Source organism: Hippocampus bargibanti, linkage group LG19, assembly GCF_051943395.1.
Source record: "Hippocampus bargibanti isolate YZ-2025 linkage group LG19, ASM5194339v1, whole genome shotgun sequence".
Classification (NCBI taxonomy): domain Eukaryota; kingdom Metazoa; phylum Chordata; class Actinopteri; order Syngnathiformes; family Syngnathidae; genus Hippocampus; species Hippocampus bargibanti.
Genome location: NC_142752.1, coordinates 12,067,887 through 12,091,738, shown reverse-complemented (window position 1 = coordinate 12,091,738; position 23,852 = coordinate 12,067,887). Strand labels below are relative to the sequence as shown.

Genomic DNA, 23,852 nt, shown 5'->3' with positions numbered 1-23,852 from the left:
TCATAGAAGTGGTAGAACATATATTTTCCTCCATAACTGCCAAGTTTCAAGCAAAAGGAAGCATTTGCATATGTATTTCTAGAGCTCGCAATTTTCTTTCCTAGTATTCAGTGACAGACATTTTTGATTTCTGATGAAAATCTGCCTGCATTCGATCGTTGATATTTGCTAATTTATATGTTGAACCTTCTCTTGTGTTTTCCATCCTTGTTTAGAATTTCAAAAGCTTTCCAATGGTACCTTACTCGTTAAGATCTGCTAAAAATTAAGAAAGTTATGATAGTTTAAACTGTAATAAAGAACTCGGTCACAGATTGTCATTTTTTAACTGTAATTACAGGCAGAAAAAAAACCCTCACATTTTGACAATTAAAAAATCCACTATTTACTTATTTGTCATAGAACAATAATCTATACATCATTTGAAAGCTATTTAAATGCACTTTAATATGGTATTAGAAAATGTGTGGTGATTTATTATTGAAAACATTTGTCGCATCCCTAATAACAGCATACGTCATTGTTTCTTTTTGTTTGAATGAATCCAAATAACCGAGGGACTAAAAAAGAAAAAAAACAACAACACAACAATAACGATATCTACAGAGAATTTTGAACTAGTACAGTCTCATAACAGTTTGGTTTTCATTTCTTATTTCTCCAACGAAAATTGACAATGGCACGGGACAGGAATGTAAGAACGTCTCGTCTATGTATTTATTGATAGTGGCCAGAAGATGGCGACACCGTGACGACTAAACACGATACAAACTACGGTCATCATTCGTTTTTCGTGGTTAATGGGGACCAGGACCACCCACGATAGACAAAAAAATCCGCGCAGTCGAGTTATATAATAATAATAACACAGATGATAGGACAGCGGGGAGTGCTGGGCGGGGATGAGAAAATGCAGTGTAAACCATGAGATATTGTGCTGTCATTGGGGGACATCAGCGCTGGGAACCAATCAAGCTACAGCAATTTTGTAATTTCTGAACGTTTTTCTTCCCTGAAAAAAAATCCACGATGCACTGAAATCGCGATAAGTGAACCGCGACATAGCGAGGGATCACTGTGTTGTGCAAATACTGTATTTTAATAATAATAATAATAATAATAATACATTTCATTTTAAGCGCCTTTCAAAGCTCGCAAACACTTTACAGTCATAGACAAGCATAGGTACAATAATAAATAAAATTAATAAAATTAATAAAATTAATAAAATGACTCCTCAAACCCCCCATTGTGTAAAGAAAAGCCCTTTTATTAAGAGAATAATGATTTCATTTGCCTTTTTAGTGCGGTAAGAAAATTAAACACACACACACACACATCCATAGCTTGGTTGAAAGTGTCCATTTTTTGTCACTTTGAGACTTCCATTTGCCATTTTCACCGCAGCTTGTCAAGTACTATTGTACAATTTCTGTAGTACAAGTCAGTGACATGCAGTCAGGGGAGGCAGGTGAGGCTGTGCCTCACCTGTCATGGAAATATCAAATGAAAAAATAAATTAAAGTTATATTTAATTAGTGATGTGTACTTTAAAGTTATTTTCCATTTAACTTCACCATTTTTGGATTTTTTTTCTAAATCGCTGAATTTTAACATTTACCGTTCAAATACTAAGTAGAGACGAGCGGTGAGGCAGCAGCCGGCTGAGCCTCATCGTGGATTGCGCAATGACTATGCTAACTGTGCTGGTTTGCTCTGCAGTGAGACCGCATTGCTGTCCCTCTGCATATCGCTATTAAAGTGTTCAAACACTTTTAGTATATGAAGTAAAATTCTACAGTTTAGCTGGTGTATATAATGTAGAGCCACTTTACATTATATACTGTACTAGTGTTTATTTTATTTTATTTTAATCAAAACTGTGCATGGGTGAGGCACACAGTTCTCCTGCCTCATGACAGGGGTCGCTGGTGATTACAGAGATTCTTCATGCGCCTCCTCGGCTGCAGAATAATAGAATTAGTGAGAGCAAGCTACAGTAAACAGTTAGCAAGTCAAGTGCAACCATCCAGTCATTTTTTCGTGTTGCTTGGCCTTATTTTCAGAATGGAGGATTACATATCTAAATTGAAAGAAATAGAGACTTTTAAAACTGAAGAAAGATAAGGAAGGCCTCTACAAAGAACGTATCGATGCCTTTCTTCAGACGGAGCGGCGCATGGACTTCATTTATAAGTAAAGGTAACATGATAAGGTTTTTTTAATTATTTTTTTCTATGCTACAGTTTATATGAAGAATGCTGACATGACATTTTAAACAAAACACGTTAACTGTTGCCAATCAAATGGTGAATAAACTACTCTGTAGAGTTCATATGTTTGTAAATCTGACTGTGATGACGTCAGTGCCTCACCAGCCATGAACCTCACCGCACGTCACTGCTACAAGTACAGTACAAGCAAAAATTTTGTGTAGATTTGGAAAATTTTGTACAGTATGTAGTTTTGTCCAACTCTTGATGCAGATTATTGCCAATTCATTCACTTAAAAAAAATCACAACTGTTCCCCTACCAGTTGATACACAAACATGTACAGTACATACAAACCTTTATTTCGAAAAGTGAGGCATTAGTTTCTGTGATTTTCTAGTCAGAGGGGTCACAATCTAATTGGACTGCTTGGTTAGTAGTGCAGAGGTCCTGAGTGGAGTTTGCATGTTCTCCTGCGTGGGTTTGCTTCGGGTTCTCCGGTTTCCTCCCACATTCCAAAAACGTGCATGGCAGGCCAATTGAACACTCTAAATTCTCCCTAGGTGTGAGAGTGACTGGTTGTTTGTCTAAGTGTGCCCTGCGATTGGCTGGCAACCAATTCAGGGTGTCCCCCGCCAAGTGACCGAAGACAGCTGGGATAGGCTCCAGCAACCTCCGCGACCCTAATGAGGATAAAGTGGTATGGAAAATGGATGGATGGTTAGCATCCTCAGGGCGGGCGAAATTCATAGGTTTTGTATTCAGTCTTCTCTATTCTATATGAGGAATGATATGTAGTTAGCATGCAAGCTACCTAGCATTTAAAAGACAACCGACACCTCCGGACAAGTTGTGTCCATAATTTGTAAAATCACTTCAAATGACTTATACTGAGCGTATTTTACAAAGATTCCACCGCATATAGCTATATTTTACGTTTTAAGACTCACGTTGAATATTCATGAAGTCTTGTTTTCGAGTTGATGACGATGCCTGACATGACATCACATCTGGAACGCCCCTGACCGAGAAAGAGACACACAATGCATTTTGGGTACTTTTTTTCGTTTGAAAACAGTGTTAACGCAAAATTAGAAGGAAAACTACATAAAACACGGGATGGTCAATCGTTGTGTGTTGCAGCCAATTGCAGGAACACGCATAAAGAAGGTGTAAGTTTACACAAATCGCCAGCGGACAAATCAGCCATTTCCACCGGGTCATTTGTTACTCTGTAGCTCTGTCGGAGCTTTCTCTCTCGTCTCAACATTTGATTTGGCGGTCTCCTTTGTGTGTGTGCGTAAAACCCACCCCTGTCTTCTACCATGGATTTTAACCAATCACGGGTGGCGTTACAGCTCTGATACGCTGCTTCATAAACTGGACGAAATGCAGCTTGTGCGCCTTTTTGAGCATTTTCTGGGCTGCTACAACACAGTCCAGATCTTCACCAGTTTCATCGCTTGCAGATGGCTCATATTGATATGGAAGGACTTCTTTAATCGATTGCAAACATTTATGCTTTCCTCTTCAGAACTATTTGAATCATATTCATAACTGGATGAGTAACAAGAAAGCATCTTCTCCGAATCTGAATTCTCTGAAGCCATTGTTTTTATCCTGGCGTGACATCACAAACAAGGCAGCGGGACTTTCTTAATCTCCCCAGTTTTGAGCTCATTTGTGGCAGTTTTGGGACACTAAGTCATTTTTATTTGTGTTTTGCATTTGACTAAAAATATCAGCCTGCGTTTTTGGGTATTTTAGATGCTGTAAAACGTTTTTCTGATGTCAGTTAGGAAACAAAAAATGGTGTCGGTTGTCCTTTAAAGTTTTATTTTCAGTGGCCTGCCTCTCACCCAAAATTGACTCCTCATTCCAACATATAATAATAATGACATTTGAACTAAAGTCCTTTGCTCGCATGTCAGCATCATGAGCGCTTGCCAACTATCCATCGGAAGTGAGCAAGCAGCGGGAGGTGGTCTGACGAATGGCGAGCATTGGGCAGGGAGTCCCCTTCCTCTATTTCGGGCTGGCCCACCAACGACAGCCTGCCAAGCAGCTCAAGGCCCCGCTGGCCGGGAAGCGACTCTGCGCGCAGGTCAAGGATACACGCGTGTGACAGTTTATGTCAATGTGATGAAAGCAGGCCTGGCTGTTTGCAAGTGGGCGAACGTACCGTGCGGCGTGTACAGGATGTAGTCCACCATCATGGAGCAGCGTGAGTGGCACGTTGTGATGGCGAGTCGCCCATCAGGTGGCAAGCGAGGCATGTAGCACGAGCGCAGCGGCACACCATGCTCCAGATCCCAACTGTGCGCACACACACACACACACACACACACACACACACACACACACACACACACACACACATTTTGGTGAAATAAACACTGCAGAATCGTTTTTTAATAACTTTGAAAGTTGCCAATTGTATTTTTTTATATATATTTTTATCTGAATGTTCCTACTTAGAAAAAATAACACACACAATTTGGCAAAATATACACCTTTTCAGAATCCTTTTTAATAACTTTTTGAAGGTGGCCAACTTTATTAATTTTTATATAATCGTATATTTTTCTCAGATTGATTCTACTTAGTAAAAAAAATACACACAAATATTTTTTCAATATATATTGACATTTCTACCTACCTACCCACCTACCTAGAGAGGGAGAGAGACAGAGAGAGGGACAGAGAGAGACAGAGAGAGAGAGAGAGAGAGAGAGAGAGAGAGAGAGAGAGAGAGAGAGAGAGAGAGAGAGAGAGAGAGAGAGAGAGAGAGAGAGAGAGAGAGAGAGAGAGAGAGAGACAAGGACAGAGCGTGAGAGATAGCGAGATAGATAGAGATAGATAGAGAAAGGGGGAGAGAGATTGAGAGTTCGAGAAATAGATCGATAGAGATCGAGAAATAGATCGATACATGGACGGACGGACGGACACAGACAGACAGACAGACAGAGAGAGAGAGAGAGAGAGAGAGAGAGAGAGAGAGAGAGAGAGAGAGAGAGAGAGAGAGAGAGAGAGAGAGAGAGAGAGAGAGAGAGAGAGAGAAACTTACTTTTTATACACATTTAGAATTCTTAAGAAATGTCTCAGCACTTTCCATTTGAGAATTAAATGATTAAAGCATAAAAACCTGTTCAAAACTTTCTCGGCGGCCTTCATTTGGGTGCATGCTTGTCCAGCGGCCTTTTGTTGGGAAACTTCTTCCACAGTCAGCTCGGAGATTTCTCGTTCAACTGCGTGCATACGACAATTCGTCGGGAGAGTTAAGTGAGAGAGTGGTTGGATTTGCAGGGGGCGGGCGGCCGGGTTGAGGCAAACCGACCGGCGGCAGCACCGTCCAAGTTTGAGGGCGGGCCGGGGACCCGGGGGCTCTCATACTGGCAACGCTGGTTGATGCCCAAAGCGGGAGACCAGATGCGACTCTCCAACAGACGCTGGCCACCAGAGCCATACTCCTGACCGGACACCTGCGAACACACACGCACACATTCCTGTTTCAATGGTTTTGTGAGGTCTGGATAACTCCAGATAAAGGAGTGAGGACCACCATTGCTGATAAGTTTAGAAAAGAAGTTGTGTTACATTTGAACATTAAATGTCATCCCATTTGCCACTTCAACTTCTTTAGAAACAAAGAAATAAAAAGTGGACTTATAACTGAAATAACAGCAGGAGTGATGTTTCTGAATGGGTCCATTCAAAGTCCTCACCCCTGTAGTGAATTTGGTGACAATCGTTAGACTTTTTGTGGTATGAACTTTTTCCTCTCATTAACCACGCACACACACACATAAACACACACAGTGAGTAAAAAGTGTGTGTATCCAAGTGAAATGAAAATACACACCAAAAAAATCATTTTGGGTGAATTAGTCAGGACCTTTCTGAAACTTTAACAGATGCATATATAGACCATCTAGAAGCCTTTAGAATGAAAAAGATATGTAATGAAGATATGTTTGACGATATGTAACTTTTTCTAAATATGACTTTTCTGGAAGAATGTTTATTTCCCTCCCAAATATTCAGGATAAAAAAAAAAAAACGATGTTTACATTTTTACTTGTACTTAATTATATACCATCCATTCTTAATAATCACGTGAATGAAAAAAAATGGAATTAATGAATTATGGCAAATAAAAATGAAATAATAATAATAATAATAATAATTTTGTACTGTATATAGCACAGCCAACTTATGTTGATGCAAGACAGCTACACATATCAATATGCTTTTCTTATATCATCCGACTTACGACCGAGTTCCGTCCCGACCAAACGGTCATCAGTCGAAATCCATTCAAAATGTTGAATAGAGACTCGGAGGCTAAATGACACACAAACGCCACCCCTCTGGTGCCATCACACGGTCGATTGCTGTGCAAAAGTGAGATGCTGGCTGGCTGGCCAAAATTGTGGTAAGCGTTGCCGGGCGTAGAATTACAATTTTAAAAATAGGGTCTGGGGGTCGTGGTCGTAAGTACGGGTGGTCGCAAGTCGAGCCAGTCGTAAGTCGGATGTTACCTGTAGTCGCACTATGTAGTTTTTTTTTTTATCTTTTCACCCCCCTACTCCCTTGCACTGTAATGTAGTTTTTGCTTTTTTTTCCCTTTCAAATTGCTGCTATGGACTGCAAATGTCCCCATTGTAAGACAATTAATTAAAGGCTTTCTGATCCTGATTCCATCAAAAATACAAATATAAATGCACCCAAAAAAAGAAAAAATATTTGAGGGCAAAAATCTATTTTGAATTTTCCTTCAACAGTTATGATGATTGTTTGATGATGAAATTGTTGGCACCATGCTGATGGGAAGCTGGCGGTAGTCAAGTCGTCCTTTGATGAGGAAGCTGAGGAGCGGACTCCATGGCGTGGAGTTCAAGTCCCCGCACAGAAGCACAGGATGGGCAGTGCCATTCGGGAGACGGGCCAAGCGGTCAATCTCGGCCAATAGGATGGCCAGCTGGGCCAACTTGACGTCACCCCGCCGCGGGTTGTACAGCAAGTGCGTGTTGGCCACGCACACAATGTCGTCGTCATCCACGCCGGGACCCGCCGGTCGCAGCAGGACCACCAATCCCACGTTGTCGCGGTTCAGGAGGGTGTCGCCAGGCCGGAAGTACTCGATGGGGTTTGATGCGACCAGGCACAGTTTTGAGGTCTTGAAGGCCACGACGCAGCCGTCTGGCTTCTTGCCCGTGCGCTTCTTGTATACACACTCGTAACCTAAAAACACACAACCAGAAAAAAACACAACAAAATGTATTTCCGAATTGTCACATTGAGAAACGTGAGTCTTTCTGAAAGGCACAAACGACAAAAAATAAATCAAATACAGTGAAACCTTGGCTTACAAACTTAATTGGTTCCCAGACAGAGTAAGGCGAAAAAGAATCATGAAACACTGGACATGATGTTATTCTGTACGTTTGTGCCAATGGATGGTCCTCACATGAGATTTAGCCTTGATGTTGAGAGTGGTGTGGGAGGTGTGCCTCAGGGATGGGAAGGTTGTGAATTTGGGACACATCATCAGAAGTGCTACAAAGAATCATTGGGTGTTTCGGCCTTTCATCACTTGACACCCTCATCTATGGTGGCCAGCGACAGGTTGATCACGCCCACGCTTGTGTCCCATGCCCAATCAGAAGTTGAGAAGCTGGTGGGGGGGGGGGGGGTCTTAGGTTGCTGACCTATGAGCCCAACGAGGGTCCTTCCTCTTCATCCAGATCTTCTTTCTTTTGTTCTTTTGACTTCAAGACGGCGCCGCGAGAGTGGCTGCCTTTCCAGCAGCACCTGTGTTTTGCATTTCTACTTTCATTTCTTTCATAACTTTGCTGCTGTGAAATGTAAATTTCTCCACTGCGAGACTAATAAAGGCAAATCAAATCCAATCCAATCAATCCAATCCAGATCAAGTGGCTGTTTCTTTCTGCCGCTTCGGAGAGTGATCTAACTGTGTGCCGCAGAGCCTGTCCATGGATACCCAGGTCTTTTAGCAGTTTGATGGTGGAGGAAGCCACAAACCCTCTGCAACCAACTTCAATGGGATAGACCCTGGCTTTCCATCCTCGCTGTTACGCATCCACTGCGAGTTCTGAGTAGCGCAGCTTCTTGCGCTCATCAGAATCAGAATCAGAATCAGAATCATCTTTATTGCCAAGTATGTAGGACACACAAGGAATTTGTTTCCGGTAGAACACGCTGCACTAGTATCGTTGTCAAAAAAACTGCTAAGTGGCACTATACAGTTCCATTTTGGCTACTGTTGAAAGAGTTCAAAGAGTTAATGGCTTGGGGGAAGAAGCTGTTTAAATGTCTGCTGGAAAAGGTTTCTTCAGCCGCCATCTGTACTTCTATGAAGGTGTCGAACATTTAGCTCCTCATCCAAAGAGCTTCGTCAGCGAACGAAAGTTGTGTATGTCACTCCTACGCCTTCAGTCGTGATATCAGCGCAGAGGTCTGGCATATATATATAGGGCCAGAGTTACCGGCACAATTTTAGTTCACTTATGAAGCTCTTCGGATGAGGAGCAAAACATCAGACACCTTCAAAGAAGTACAGATGACGGCTTAAGTAACCTTTTCATCGATGGACCACTGCTGTACGACTGAGTTCAATAGGGGGGATGTCATGTGGGATGAGTAGTTTTTCATGCATTTTTGTGTCCTGGTGGACCTTTTCCAGATGCTTTTCAAGTTCCTGCTTTGAGGTTTTCAGGATTCCTTGTTCTTATGAAGTTTCCTCCCAAAAATATGTGTATCCCAAAAATTATTTTCCCATAGGAGACCATTAAAATGAGAATAATCCGTTCCCAGGTACCCATAAAACAAACTTCTACTTTCAAATTTTCTAAGCCTTAAAACTACACTAAATATACCTTATTGTATGTAATAAATGTCCCATTGTATTATAATTAAAGAAATAAACTGTACTACATAATAAAGTCGTTTTATTGACCTTTGTGATGGTCGTTGATGACTTGATGGAATGGAGTGGCCGGTTTCCTCAGCATTAAACACTTGAGGATGAGGAACGTAGCTTTCTTCTTTCACCATCTTGAGGAATGATCCCTTGTTGGTGCTTTCTCTGTGATAATTTTACATTGTTCCTCATCAATTGTGTTCTGTTTATCTGGGTTGATAGCTTTTGGCATCAAGTGTACAGATGGCTTGTGCGGGTTATTTGTGGAGCCTGATTGATGGGAATTAACCTTGCAGTATATACTCTGCATTTAATGTAGCCACAAGGGGGCACAAGCCAGTGTCTTGTTGTGCCGGTCCCAAGCCCGGATAAATACAGAGGGTTGTGTCAGGAAAGGCATCCGACGTAAACATTTTTGCCAAAACAAATATGCAAATCAAACCTATAAATCCCATACCGGATCGGTCGAGGCCCGGGTTAACAACGGCCGTCATTGGTACTGTTGACCTTCAGGGTGCCAGTGGAAAATGGACTACTGTTGGTCGAAGGAGAGGAGGGATGTGTGCCCGGAGGAAAAGAGAGAAATGGAACGCCAAGAGTATAGAACTAAGAGGAGGAACTTTGAATGTAGGAACAATGATAGGTAAAGGTAGAGAGCTGGTTGACATGATGCAGAGAAGGAAGGTAGACATACTGTGTGTCCAGGGAGCAAGGCTAGAAACTTAGGGTCAGGGTTTAAGTTGTTCTTGTTGATCATGGTGAAGACAAAAAGAGAAATGGAGTTGGGGTTATCTTAAAAGAGGAGTTTGTTAGGAATGTCTTAGAAGTAAAAAGAGTATCAGATAGAATGATGAGTCTGAAGCTAGAAATTGAAGGCGTGATGTTCAATGTTGTTTGTGGGTATGCCCCGCAAGTAGGATGTGAGCTGGCGGAGAAGGAGAAATTTTGGTTGTACTTTGATGAAGTCATACCGAACATCCCGAGAAGTGAGAGGGTTGTAATTGGTGGAGACTTCAATGGACATGTTGGGGCGGGAAACAAAGATGATGAGGAGGTGATGGGCAGGTTTGCACTCCAGATGAGGAACGCTGAAGGACAGATGGTGGTTAACTTTGCTAAGAGAATGGAAATGGCTATTGTGAATACTTTCTTTCAGAAGAGACAGGAACATCGGGTGACCTATAAGAGTGGAGGCAGAAGTACACAGGTAGACTACACTTTGTCAACGGCGCCATATAAAGGAAATCAGTGACTGCAAAGTAGTTGTTGTGTAAAAAAGGAAATCACATGTTAAACTTGGCTTTACATGCAGTAGAGACTTGAAAGGGTTAATCCGATCAGCCGTGGGTGTGGCTGTGGAGTTAAATGCTGTCTGAACCAGGTGGCTCTCGTTAGCCAAGGGAGACACGCCGCCGGTGAGTCCACATGTTGCATTTCCATGTCTACCTTTCTGTTGATTTAAACTAAAATAATGTCAAAGTAGTGATTGAAATGATTGTGAATGAGTTGCATTCATATCCTGTGTTTCTATTTGTAGGTTTATGACCTACTTCACTGCTCGTCTACCAAACACAAAGAACCAATGTATTCAAAACTCAATCAACAATAAATAACGAGAGTGAGTTGAGTTGTATCAGTGTGTCTCTCTGGCATCCCTTTCGGTGGGAAAACGTGGAAACGTAAATTGACCTAACAGTCATAAACCGCCGCTCACTGCACTGGACTGGTGCAGCAGCAGCTTGCTCACCTGAAAGGCACAGCCAACCCAGCCCTGGCCGACCTAATACTCCAGTAACTGACTGGAGCCGACCTGGAACTGCTGGTTAAGCTTAACCCCAAGCAACCAACTGTGTGACCCGGTACAGTAGTCTGTAACTGGGTTTCAGACCTCAAAAACAAATCCAATCAATTCGTCTTTTGAAATTCCAGTTGATCTGGGGCAAAGGAGCCAATTGCACCAATAAAGTGGAACAAAGCCCCTCAACGAGGTCCCCACTGGTCAAACAGTCGGCTCTCCAGTCAACAGAAACTGCAGTGGAGATCGACAGGCTGACCGCTGAGTGCGAGGCAAAGTTCCTTGAGGTGAAACGAGCCACACAAGAAGCCTTTTGGATTGGATATGGCAATGACATGTTCTCTGCCCAGTCTAAAATCGCTGAGTCTGCAGTTACTCAGGCTGAGGCGGACGAAGTCAGCCCTCAGCAACCAATCAAGGACCGCAGGCTGAGGAATAAAGGCCTACACAGAGAAGTCGCCGAACTCAGTGACATGTTGGGGGAATGGAAGGAGTTGATTCCTGCCTCTAAGGTAGTGGGTCTAAGAATATGCTACCGAACGCTGAGTAAGAGGCTCCTGGCTTTGTCAGATAAGCTGGAAGAGGAGGAAAAGGAGGAGCCAAGTGGTGCAACACTGGCCTCCAACTTCGGAGCGGGAATGTCCAGCACAGACACCCTTTCTCTCCCAGAAGAGCCTGCGGAACCAAAGCCTGAACACAACAGCAAGAAAGCGCTAACCTCCAACCTTGGAATGGGAATGTCCAACACAACCACCCAGCCTTTCTCACCACAACTCAGCCCCAGAACTGTGCAGCGAGGAGCATTTGATTTCAAGCCTCAAATCAGCCTTGAAAGGGCGCGGCTACCCACTTTCTCCGGTGACATGAGGGACTACTACAGGTGGAAGGCCGAATGGGTGGACCTGCAGCAACTAGGCAACCCACAGGGAGCAGAAGCTGTGAGAAAGTTTCACCTACTAAGCAGCCTGCATGAGAAGGTAAAAAGGGAACTTGTTCTCTCCAGCTGTGGTTCCGCAGATGACGTGTTCAGACTGCTGGATACCAAGTATGGGAACAAGCAGAAGATTGTCTGGCTAATCACAAATGAAGTCCAGGCTCTTCCCTCTCTTAAAGGCAACAACCCCAGGAAAACCATTGAACTGATCCAGGCTGTGGAAAGAGCGCTTTGCAGCCTTCAGATCCTTGGAGAAGAGGATGCCGTCAAGAATCGGGTGGTCTGCCAGTCTCTGGAGAGCAAGCTTCCCAGCACACTGAAAAAGGAGTGGATTGTGCACAGAACTAACCCTGCTAGCGGATTCTCTCCATCGAACCACTTTGACTGCCTCCTGGACTTTCTAAAGAAACAGGAAGCAATCCTGGAAGAATTGGACCAATTAGAGCCCACCTCCTTAGAAAAAGATGCAGTGGAGAAAAGTTCACCAGTCGTGAAAGTGAACAAAGCCTCCACTAAATCTGCTGCTGGTCAAAAGGACGATCCGACTAACTGCACTGTGTGTGGCAACAACGCGCATGCTGGCAGGCTATTTGTGTGCAAAACCTTCAAGGAACAAGACCTTGCTGGAAAAAAGGCTCATCTGAAGAAGATTGGGTCATGCTTCAAATGCTTGCGGCCTCACACCAAGGATGGCAAAGGTTGTACCTCCAAATTCCTCTGCACAAAACCAGTCTGTCGGGAAGCAGGGGTTTCGGACCACAACTATCTCCTCTGTCCCGAGCCACCATCACCAAAAAGAAACAAGTGTGAGAATCAAAGCAGCGAACAAGATGTAGAAAAGAGAATTGGCTTGACTAAGAGGCAGGAGGAGTTTCTGGCGGAACTCACACCAGAACAAAGAGAAAAGTGCAAGAAGGTATTCTCGAACAAAGTCTCATCAACTGTATGCACCAATGCTGGAGATGGACTGAAGGAATACCCAGTAGTGATGATGCTGCTGAAAGCAACAACAAACTCAGGCTGTCTAATGGCACCCTCATCGACCTCACTTCTGATACAAACTACATTACTTATGAAGCAGCCAACCGCCTTGGTCTGTCAGGTGAGAACATTAAGCTGATCATCCATGGGGTTGGGGGCATGAGTAAGACAGTTGTGACAAAGAGATATTCCCTCCGCCTGAGGGTGAAAACCTCCAAGGGAAAAGTGGATGAACATAAGATTCTCAGCTATGGACTAAACATTGCTGAGGTGAACCAGCCTGTCTCACCCAGGCAATTGCAAAAATTATTCCCTGACGTTGCCGCTGATGAATTAGTACGGCCAAAGAAAATAGACCTCCTGATCAGTCACCGCGAGGGTCGACTTGTTCCCCAGCCAACCAAGATTGTGGGGGACCTCGTGCTCTGGGATGGCCCACTGGGCAAGACTGTTGGAGGAACCCACCCCAACCTGAATGAGGGTATCGACCTGGCTGTGTACCGCTCGGACACTCACTTTGCAAGGACTATGAGGTCTGCCTCGAAGGCATGTAAAGAGACAGTCTTTGTCCAAGCAGCGGAGGAGAGAGCACTTGCCCAGAGCCTCACAGCTACAAACAAGGAGGTCCTCGAATGGTTCAAGTGGGACAGCATTGGAGCAGCCTGTAGTCCCTTATGTGGTGGCTGCAAGTGCGGCAAGTGTTCCCCAGGAGGGAAGGAAATGACTCTCAGGGAAGAAAAGGACCTGGAGAAGATAAAGGATTGCCTCACTTACGTGTTGGCTGACACGCACAGTGATTCTCCCCACTGGGACGCAGCGTATCCTTGGAAGGGTGACCTAGCAACACTGCCAGAAAACCGTCAAGCAGTTGAAGCGACCTTCTTCACTGAAAGACGTCTGGAGAAGGAACCTGTCTGGAAAGCCGCATACAAAGAACAAATTCATGAAATGGTTGCCAGAGGAGCTGCTGTCAAACTCTCTAATGAGGAAATCAATAGCTGGACCGGACCAACATGGTATGTAAGTCATCTAGTTGCACCTAATCCTCACTCCACGTCAACCCCTGTGAGAATAGTGTGGAACAGCAGCCAAGAGTTCCGAGGGATGAGTCTCAACGATCTCCTGTACAAGGGTCCCGATGTTCTCAACCCAATACGGGGAGTGCTTCTGAGGTTCAGGAGTGGACAACACGCTGCACTGGGAGATGTGAAAAAAATGTATAACTCAGTGTGGCTGAAGGAAAAGGAAGTCCACCTACACCGCTTCCTCTGGAGAGACCACCCAGAAGATAAAATAGAGTTTTTTGCAGTTGTCAGGGTAAACATCGGTGACAAACCAGCTGGTTGTATTGCCCAAGTCGCCATGAGGGAAACCGCCAACCTTCCCCAGTTCGCTGACATGGTTGAAGAGCGCCGCGCTCTAATTGAGGATAGCTACGTGGATGACATCTTGACATCGCATGATGACCTTGAAACCCTGCAAAAAATCACCAGGGGGGTGGAGGCTATTCTGACAGCGGGGGGTTTCTTCCTCAAGCCATGGGTCCTGTCACACCAAAGTGGGAGGAGTAGTGCACCTGCTGACATCAGGGCCAAAACAACAACTCCCAGGACCTTCGTGCTGCCAAACCAAATGAAGGATGAGGAGAACAAAGCGCTGGGCGTTGGCTACGAACCAGAGACAGACATACTTCGGGTGACAACCTCCATCAACTTCTCCAAGAAAAGAGAGAAAATGAGAACAGGGCTCAATCTGAGAGAGGAGCTGGTCAGGGAAGGCACACCAACCCCCCTGACAAGGCGGATGCTGCTAAGCCAAATTGCAGGGTTCTACGACCCAATTGGTCTCGCCTCACCAGCTAAGCAAAAGGGAGTCATGCTGGTACGGGAGTCCCTTCAAGAAGCTGGCAAAGACAACCCAGGCAAAGACACGTGGGATATCCCTCTCTCACTAAGACTTCGAGAAGCCGCAATAACACTCTTTGAGGAATACGTAAGGCTTGGCCAAGTCACGTTCGAGAGGAGTCTCACACCACCTGGAGCTCTAGGCCCACCAATGGGCATTACGTTTTCGGATGGGAGCGAATCCTCATATGGAGCAGTGCTTTACCTTCGGTGGACAACCCCAAATGGAGTCGTTATAAAGTTGGTGGAATCCAAAGCTAAACTCATCTCCTGGACCAAAAGGGGATGTTATCAAGGCAGAACTTTGTGGCGCGGTCTTTGCTACCCGAATAAAGAAATACTTCGAGAAGCACTGCCACATTAGAGTAAAGCGCTGGATCCACTTCGTCGACAGCCAAACGATCCTGGCAGCTATCCAAAAGGACAGCTATGGCTATCAAACGTTTTTCGCTAATCGAATTGGCGAGATTCAGAAAGATGGTCAAGTGGACGATTGGAGGTGGATCAAAGGCAGCCAAAATATCGCTGACATCCTCACTAGGGGAGCGAACCCCGAGGAACTAAATTAAGGGTCCAAGTGGCAGAAAGGCCCTGAGTTCCTACAGTGGCCAGAAGCAGACTGGCCCATGAAGATGGCCAGTGAAATAATACCTTCAGCTGCTGAAAATGTTGGAAAGCTACAAAGGAAAGGGTTTTCCGCAGCAGTCACCAGGGCCCTGTCAAAACAAAAGGGAAAGACTGGCCCTTGCGCGTCTGACATCAGAACAGATCCCAAAGAGGAAATTGCCCTCCAAAACCCAGTGTCTCCAGTTGCCCCAGGTTCATCACAAGCACTTGGCAAACAAAGAACCTGAAGCATTGGGCTGGTGCACCTTGTGGAGCCTCAGCGATTCAGTTCCCTGTCAAAACTATGTGGAACCATAGCCTGGACCCGAAGAGCCGCAGAGACCTGGCTGAGAAGTAAACGCCGGACACCTGATAGGCTAAAGTGGGAGGCAAACGGCTTCATACTGACTGCCGAGGGAAGGGCAGAAGCCTTCCAAGATCTGGCCCTCGTTGCTCAAGATGGAGTTAAGTTCCCAGACACTGCATTGGATTGTTTGGTGGTCCACAAGGATAAAAACACAGGAATTTTACTCTGTGGAGGCAGAATCCAGGCCTGGGGAGAAAACGGGACAGCCGTTCCACTAATCCCTTTCCATGCATGGTTAGCAACTCTGTTGGCAAGAGAAGCTCATGAAAAGAACCACGAAGGCATTGCTACCACACTGTTGCACACAAGGAAGAAGGCATGGATAGTGCAAGGTCGAAGAACTGTCAAGAAAATTATAAATAACTGTGTTGCCTGCCGCAAAATGAAGGTGAGAATGTGCCAGCAGATTATGAGCGATTTGCCACCAGAGCGCTCACAGCGTGCCAATCCATTCGAATATACCACGCTTGACCTCTTTGGTCCTTTCGAAATCACGGATGCCATCAAGAAAAGAACCAGAAAGAAGGTCTGGGGCATAGTGTTCTGCTGCATGGCATCAAGAGCAGTTCATGCAGACCTTGTTGAAGACCAATCATCTGAAAGCTTCCTCCAAGCTTACTCTCGTTTCGTAGCCCTGAGAGGCCATCCAAAAAGACTCTGGTCTGACCGACGAATAAATTTCCTTGGAGCTAAACCTGCCTTGAACGAACTGTACAAGCGCCTGGCCAGCCTGCAGGAAGCTTCCATTCAGAACAAAGCTGCAGAGAATGGAACAGAGTGGTCATGGGAGTTCCACCCGGCTGACGCACCTCACCGCAACGGAGCTGCTGAAGCTCTTAAAGAGAGCCCTCATGAGCCTTGGTGGGACAGTAGGCTCATTCACCTGGAGCGAACTCCAAACTCTCTTTTATCAGGCAGCTAACCTAACAAATGAAAGACCAATTGATGCGAGGGCGCAATTACAAGAGGATTCAGTTGAGTACATCACACCCAACAGTCTACTCGGACGGACCGGACAAGGAGGCGATACAGGAGAAATCGACTTGTGTATCCATCCCTGGCGTCGGCTCAGAGCCATTCAGATCAGCGTGGACATGTTCTGGTCAAAATGGCGTGAACTTGCTGGACCAAACCTATTTGTGCGGCCAAGATGGCACCACACAAAGAGGAACATTGAAGCCGGTGACATTGTGTGGATCGCTGACCAGAACGCTCTACGAGGGCAATTCCGGCTTGGACGGATCCAGGCCGTATACCCAGACAAGAAAGGACATGTTCAAACAGCAGATGTGAGGATTTGTGCCGACCTGCATGCCCCACTGGCAGTCAGGCAACGCAGGAAGGACTTGCCGCTGCAAACAACCGTAATCTTACGGAGAGACGTCAGGAGATTGGTGGTCCTCCTCCCCGTTGAAGACCAGCATGGCCCAGCTAGGCCTGACACTGGTTTCCTTGACTGACATCACTCTAGTTCTGCAGGCACTGCCCCAACGTCATTGCCCTCACACCTCCAGGGCTGGTAGGTGCAAGCCTAGCGCTGCCACCAAGTCCCACACTTGCACATACACGAAGTAAGAAGATGAAAACATGCACATAACCATACCCTGACAGTACACTCGCTCTGTCAAGGTAGGCGCCCGAACATTGACATTGACATCATCTCCTTCGTGTGCAGTAAATAAGAATGGACTTTTATCTGATGTGAAAAAAAAAAAATGTAATATGATTTAATGTTGGGTGACCTCTCTGATTCATCAGTCGGTCAAGTGGGAGGTGTTGTGTAAAAAAGGAAATCACATGTTAAACTTGGCTTTACATGCAGTAGAGACTTGAAAGGGTTAATCCGATCAGCCGGTGAGTGGGTGTGGCTGTGGAGTTAAATGCTGTCTGAACCAGGTGGCTCTTGTTAGCCAAGGGAGACACGCCGCCGGTGAGTCCACATGTTGCATTTCCATGTCTACCTTTCTGTTGATTTAAACTAAAATAATGTCAAAGTAGTGATTGAAATGATTGTGAATGAGTTGCATTCATATCCTGTGTTTCTATTTGTAGGTTTATGACCTACTTCACTGCTCGTCTACCAAACAAAAAGAACCAATGTATTCAAAACTCAATCAACAATAAATAACGAGAGTGAGTTGAGTTGTATCAGTGTGTCTCTCTGGCATCCCTTTCGGTGGGAAAACGTGGAAACGTAAATTGACCGAACAGTAGTGGTTGGTGAGAGTGTAGCCATACAGCATAGGTTGGTGGTGTGTAGGATGGCGCTGGCAGTGAGGAAGATGAAGAACCCAAAGGCTGAGGCGACGACAAAATGGTGGAAGTTGAAAAAGGAAGAGTGTTGCATGACATTTAGAAAGGAGGTGGGAAGCACTGGGTGTGCAAGAGGTCCTTCCAGATGACTGGAAAACTACAGCGAACATATTCAGAGACACAGGTCGGAAAGTACAGTAAAGTCTCGTTATATCGATATTCAAGGGAGTCCGAAAAAATATCGATATAACCGGGACTATCGATATATCCGACCCTGTTTGCATGTAATTTTCTCCGTGCGTGCATAGAAATAGTATCGATATAACCGGGACTATCTATATCCGATATCGATATAACGAGACTTTACTGTACTTGGTGTATCGAGTGGAACAAAGGTAGATAAGGAGACTTGGTGGTGGAATGGGGAGGTGCAGGAGTGTATACAGAGAAAGAGGTTAGCAAAGAAGAAGTGGGACACTAAGAGGACGGACGAGAGTAGACAGCAGTACAAGGAGATGCAGCGCACGGTTAAAGTAAAGGTGACAAAGGCCAAACAAGAGGCCTATGATGACTTGTATGCTCGGCTGGAGAGCAAGGAAGGCGAGACTGATCTTTACAGGCTGGCGAGACAGAGAGACAAAGATGGTCAGGACCTGCAGCAGGTTCGGGTGATTAAGGATAGAGATGGTAATGTATTAACAGGTGCCAGTAGTGTGATGGCAAAATGGAAAGAGTACTTTGAAGAATTGATGAATGAGGAAAATGAGAAGGAACAAAGAGTAGAAGACGTGACTGTTGTGGACCAAGATGCAGCAAGCATTAGCAAGGATGAAGTGAGGAAGGCGCTGAAGAGGATGAAGGGGGGAAAGGCACTCGGGCCTAATGATTTACCAATCGAGGTATGGAAGTGTCTTGGAGAGGTGGCGGTGGTGTTCGTGACTGGGTTATTTAACAAGATCTTAGATGGTGAAGACTGAGATGGTTTGGACATGTCCTGAGGAGAGAGAACGACTATATCGGGAGAAGGATGCTGAATCTTGAACTGCCAGGCAGGAGACCGAGAGGAAGACCGAAGACGAGGTTTATGGATGTGGTCAAAGAGGACATGAAGGTCGCTGGTGTGAGAGAGGAGGATGCACAAAACCGGGATGGATGGAGGACATTGATTCACTGTGGCGACCCCTGAAGGGAAAAGCCGAAAGGAAAAGAAGTCTATACTCTGCATTTGAACTATCAAAGTTGAAACGAGTCCAAATTTCACTGTTTTCTATCCATTTTGTCACTCTCTCTCACTGTCATCTGCCTGTCTCTTTAATGTTTAAACCACCTCCCCTCACTGCTGCGTGCTTGACAAATCACATGGCTTTAACCGAAGACTGGGGGCGGGGAATAGAGGACAAAAAAATTGTCGGCTGCCATATTCTTGTTGGGCGAACGGGCTCGTTTGCGAACGACACATCATTTATTGTGGTGCTACGTGTATCCCGAAAAATAGTTTGTATGCCAAGGTAAAAGATTCATAAATTCAACGTTTGTAAAGCGAAAAGTCCATAAGCCAAGGGGTTCGTAAACCGAGGTATCACAGTAGTAACATTTGACCAAAAAGTTTTTAAAAAATGGAAAAAATTAACAACAAATAAATAACTCAAAAAAAATCTGCAAGTATGCATGCCCCTGTCCAATAATGCAGTATGTTTTATGTCTGCGTTCAACAGCGATACAGCACTACGGGTGCTGTATCTGACACTGCAGGCTTGAAACGCGGTGCGTCATATGGTCGTGAAATTACGGTACTTTTTGCAAACGGAAAAAGTACAGGTAACATCCGACTTATGACCGGGTTCCGTTCCGACAAGATGATCATAAGTCAAACGGTTGTAAATCAAAATGCATTCAAAATGGCCGACGCAAGGTTAAAATGACAGGATAGTATACAATGTCAATTTTATTGAATACAATTATGTACCAAACTATTTACACATCATTTATAAATCTTATAACTTTTAGTGTCATTTTTATCATTTTATATTCCGTATTATTGATTTTTATTACTGTGTCTGGGCACACGCGTTCTGCTGACCCAAATACAAACGGCTTCCCACGCATGCGTATGTGTTTGTTAAGAAACAGTTATTTTGTATACTCATTTTGTGCAACGCTGTAATATTCTCTGTTAAGATAAATGAGGCATAATGTTGAATGTCGAGCGGATCTGGCAACGCAGCCACAACGCTACATATGGTCCTTTGACAGCGATAAAAAAAATTGTTCTTATGCAATGCTGAGAGAAGCGGTTTCTCCCTGTGCTCCGGCAAATAAACATCCTACTTGTTCGATCTAAACAAGAAGGACCATCTTGAGGCTTTAGTCTACCAAATGCATCACAAACACTGCAGATCTCGACAGCGTTGCCGCGCTGCCACCGTAGCGCTGCCTGGTGTAGAATTAAAAAATAAATAAATAAATAAAGGGTCTGGCGGCCGTGGTCATTAAGTACGGGTGGTCGTAACTCGCGCCGGTCGTAAGTCGGATGTTACCTGTACCTTGTGCGTCTAGCGCTGGCCGTATTTGATTTTCAAAGTGGTCCCCCTGAACTTCCTGCAGACACAGCACCTGAGAGGAATAGTAATAATAATAATATTAATAATAATAGTAACAGTAATAATAATAGTAATAATAATATGAATAATAATAATAATAGTACTAGTAATAGAAATAGTAATAGTAATAGTAATAGTAATATAGTAATAATGGTAATAATAATAATAATAATAATAATAATAATAATAATAATAATAATAATAATACGAAGGAGAAGGAGAAGAAGAATACATTTAATTTACAAGCGCCTTTGAAAGCACCCAAGGACACTTTACAATTAGAACAATAAACACCAGAACAATAAAACCATGAATAAAATGTGAAATTATAAACGAGCTGATTAAACTAAATATGAGCACAGAGGTCAAACATCACAATGAGCACAGAGGTCAAACATCATATGGGGTTAACCTCAGCGCAATATGGCGGCCTTACATCAGCATCGTAGTGTTGCAGCTCAGCCAGCAGATTGCGCAGCCGGTGTGACCAGTGCAAGGCAGCGGGCGAGCAGTGCTGGTACAAGTAGGCGTTGGACTGCAGCAGCTCCTGCGACAGGATGTTGTATGACATCACCGACAAGTCCAACGTTCTACGACCGCTGTGTGGTGCAATTGTAGTGGCCCAGGCTGGTGACCTTTCCCACCATCTGGGCAGCAGCGACTCCCAACCTTTATTCCGTAGAGGCACAAATTTGACATGCAAAGAAAATATTTCCTGGCATTTGAAGTGGTCATTGCATCTTTTTGCTAGAAATTCCACAAAGTCTCAAACTTCATGCGCTCACCTTGCATTGGAGCTTGGAGGTCATATAATTTGGTTTGGGGTGAAGGTGGTTCAGCAACATCCTTGGATGACGTTCCCAGCATTTTCTTGTCTACACAGCGCAGCTCTGATTTGGACCCTTGACTTTGTGATGTTTTATGCCTGACTGAGTCCTTGCACTCGTTGATGTCCCTCATAGTCCTTGCCATGTGCTTGCTTTTAAAATCTCCGCTCAAACCTTTTCCAGGCCAGTTAGTGTCTCTTGGGGGAGAGCCACATCTTAAGCCGGGGCCTTTTCCCCCTCCTCCATCTCCTCCTCTTCTGTTTGCATCCATGTCTTTGACAATCGTCTTCTCCTCCTTACTCCTTCTACGTTTGGAAGGAGGTTCGTGGTCCATCATGAGGGTGGGGAAGGTGGACACCAAGCGAGGACTTATGAGGCAGACGAGGGCCAGCCGGCAGACGGACAGATGTCGGGGAAAGAGACCACCGCCAGCGCCCCTCAAATGGCCAAGAAACATAATGCGGCTGGGACCAAAAAGAAAATTCATTGTCACTGCATGGAAAACATTTTTCCCATAAATGGAAATATCACACAAGATCTCTAAAAATAACAATTCATCTGGAACAATGCGACTGATTCGTCTTGTTTCAAGGACGCCCGAGAAATGATTCAAAAAAATGCACAACGAAGAAGAAAGTTAAACAAGAATTGGGGTGATCGCTACTCGAAGTCGAATGCAAGTCACGCTTAGTTTCAATTGTGTCTTTTTCAGTACTCACGTCGTTTCTTGGTCAGTGACGGAGACATAACTCGTTTCTGAAGCACTGTTTTCATCAAAATTACTGGGATTTATTGTGAAGATAATCAAGATGTAATGCCAGGTTTGGTTGGGACAACAGACTGTCCATGACATTAGACGTCATTGTTACGTCGAAAAAGGCGCCAGGAACCACTGATACATTTAGAACTTCGGGAAATGCACAATTTTAGAGATTTGTGTTCAAATATTTGCATGAAAATAACATTTTTGTTTATGTAGAGTATATATAAATATTTAGATTATTAACCAAACCGTTTTGTTTACCAGGAGTAAATGGGCGGCACAACTGGTGAATATTTTTTTTCTTCCCGAAAGACATTGAATGCGGCACCAGAAGTCCACCCTTCATTCCGGTTGTGTGCTTGTGAGTTGTGATGGGAATTCCGGCTCTTTTCGGAGAGACGGTTCTTTTGGCTCGGCTCACGAAAGAGATCCGGCTCTATGGCTCCCAAATGGCTCCTCAGTTGTTGTTTTTTTTTTTTTGCTTAAATTAACTAACTACGAAAAATCCTGTAAAATTATGTAAAAAAACGAATTACTTATGTAAAAAATAGACTATATCAAATATTTTATATGGTTTGATTTATATGCGCACAGAGAGCATCCACTTTCACTTTCCCTGTGGTTCCTCTTGTCTTATGATCATCAATCCATCCATTTTCCGTACCGCTTATTCCTCATTAGGGTCGCGGGGGGTGCTGGAGCCTATCTCAGCTGTCTTCGGGCACGAGGCGGAGGACACCCTGAATTGGTTGCCAGCCAATCGTAGGGCACACAAAGACGTACAACAATCACTCTCACACTCACACGTAGGGCCAATTTGGAGTGGCCAATCTGCCTGCCATGCATGTTTTTTGAGTGTGGGAGGAAACCGGAGGACCTGGAGAAAACCCACGCGGGCCTGGGGAGAACATGCAAACTCCACACCGGGAGGCCGGACCGGGACGCGAACCGGCGACCTCTGCACTGTAAAGCCGGTGCGCTAAGCAGTCGACTACGGGACCGCCGTCTAATGATCAGCTGTCACTAATTTGCTTTTCATATTAATAATAATAATAATTAATAATAACAGCATAACAGCACCAAATCCAGCAGACATTTAAACAGCTTCTTCCCCCAAGCCATTAACTCTTTGAACTGTATAGGCCACTTAGCAGTTTTTTTTTTTTGACAACGATACTAGTGCAGCGTGTTCTACCGGAAACAAATTCCTTGTGTGTTCTACATACTTGGCAATAAAGATGATTCTGATTCTGATTCTGATAATCTGATAACATTTGTCCACCTGTCTACCCTAACGTTCCCTCTCTCCCCTTCTCCTCACTGCTACGTGTGTGTATAATTCTCCCCTTCCTCAGATATCAGATATCGACCAATCACGTGTGGCTTTAACCGAAGAATGGGCGCGGGGAATAGAGGACGAAGAAGTCGGCTCCCATTTCCGGCTCCTTGTTAGGAACCAGCTCATTTCGTTCAGTGAAGGGATCCGGCTTTAAAAACCAACTCGTTCGCAAACGACACATCACTACTTGTGTGGGTCGTAAATGGACCACTCGTGTTTTGGTGCTTCGTTCTCGCGTCTCAACTGAAATATATATTTTTCAATCTAGTGTAACGATTTTGTGGAGTGACATTGGCATGGTAGCGCTTCAAATAGCATTTTTTTAATC

The 23,852-nt window shown here is 44.6% G+C and overlaps 1 protein-coding gene across 2 annotated transcripts; it reads right to left on the bottom strand.

Annotated features, from left to right (window-relative positions):
- Positions 1–1,249: 1,249 nt before the first annotated feature.
- On the bottom strand, positions 1,250–22,274 carry angel2 (angel homolog 2 (Drosophila)). Of its 2 annotated transcripts, none has more exons than XM_089022309.1 (9): positions 22,142–22,274; positions 21,381–21,886; positions 21,032–21,264; positions 20,533–20,608; positions 7,032–7,456; positions 5,550–5,694; positions 5,358–5,460; positions 4,395–4,528; positions 1,250–4,306 (listed from the first exon to the last, which is right to left on the bottom strand). In XM_089022309.1, exons 2-9 carry the CDS (start codon positions 21,877–21,879, stop codon positions 4,146–4,148), a joined length of 1,776 nt encoding a protein of 591 aa, XP_088878435.1. In that variant the 5' UTR covers positions 21,880–21,886; positions 22,142–22,274; the 3' UTR covers positions 1,250–4,145. The 2 variants fall into 2 exon arrangements, with proteins under 2 accessions (XP_088878435.1, XP_088878436.1); XM_089022310.1 differs by having other exon boundaries at positions 20,539–20,608.
- Between the last annotated feature and the right edge of the window lie 1,578 nt (positions 22,275–23,852).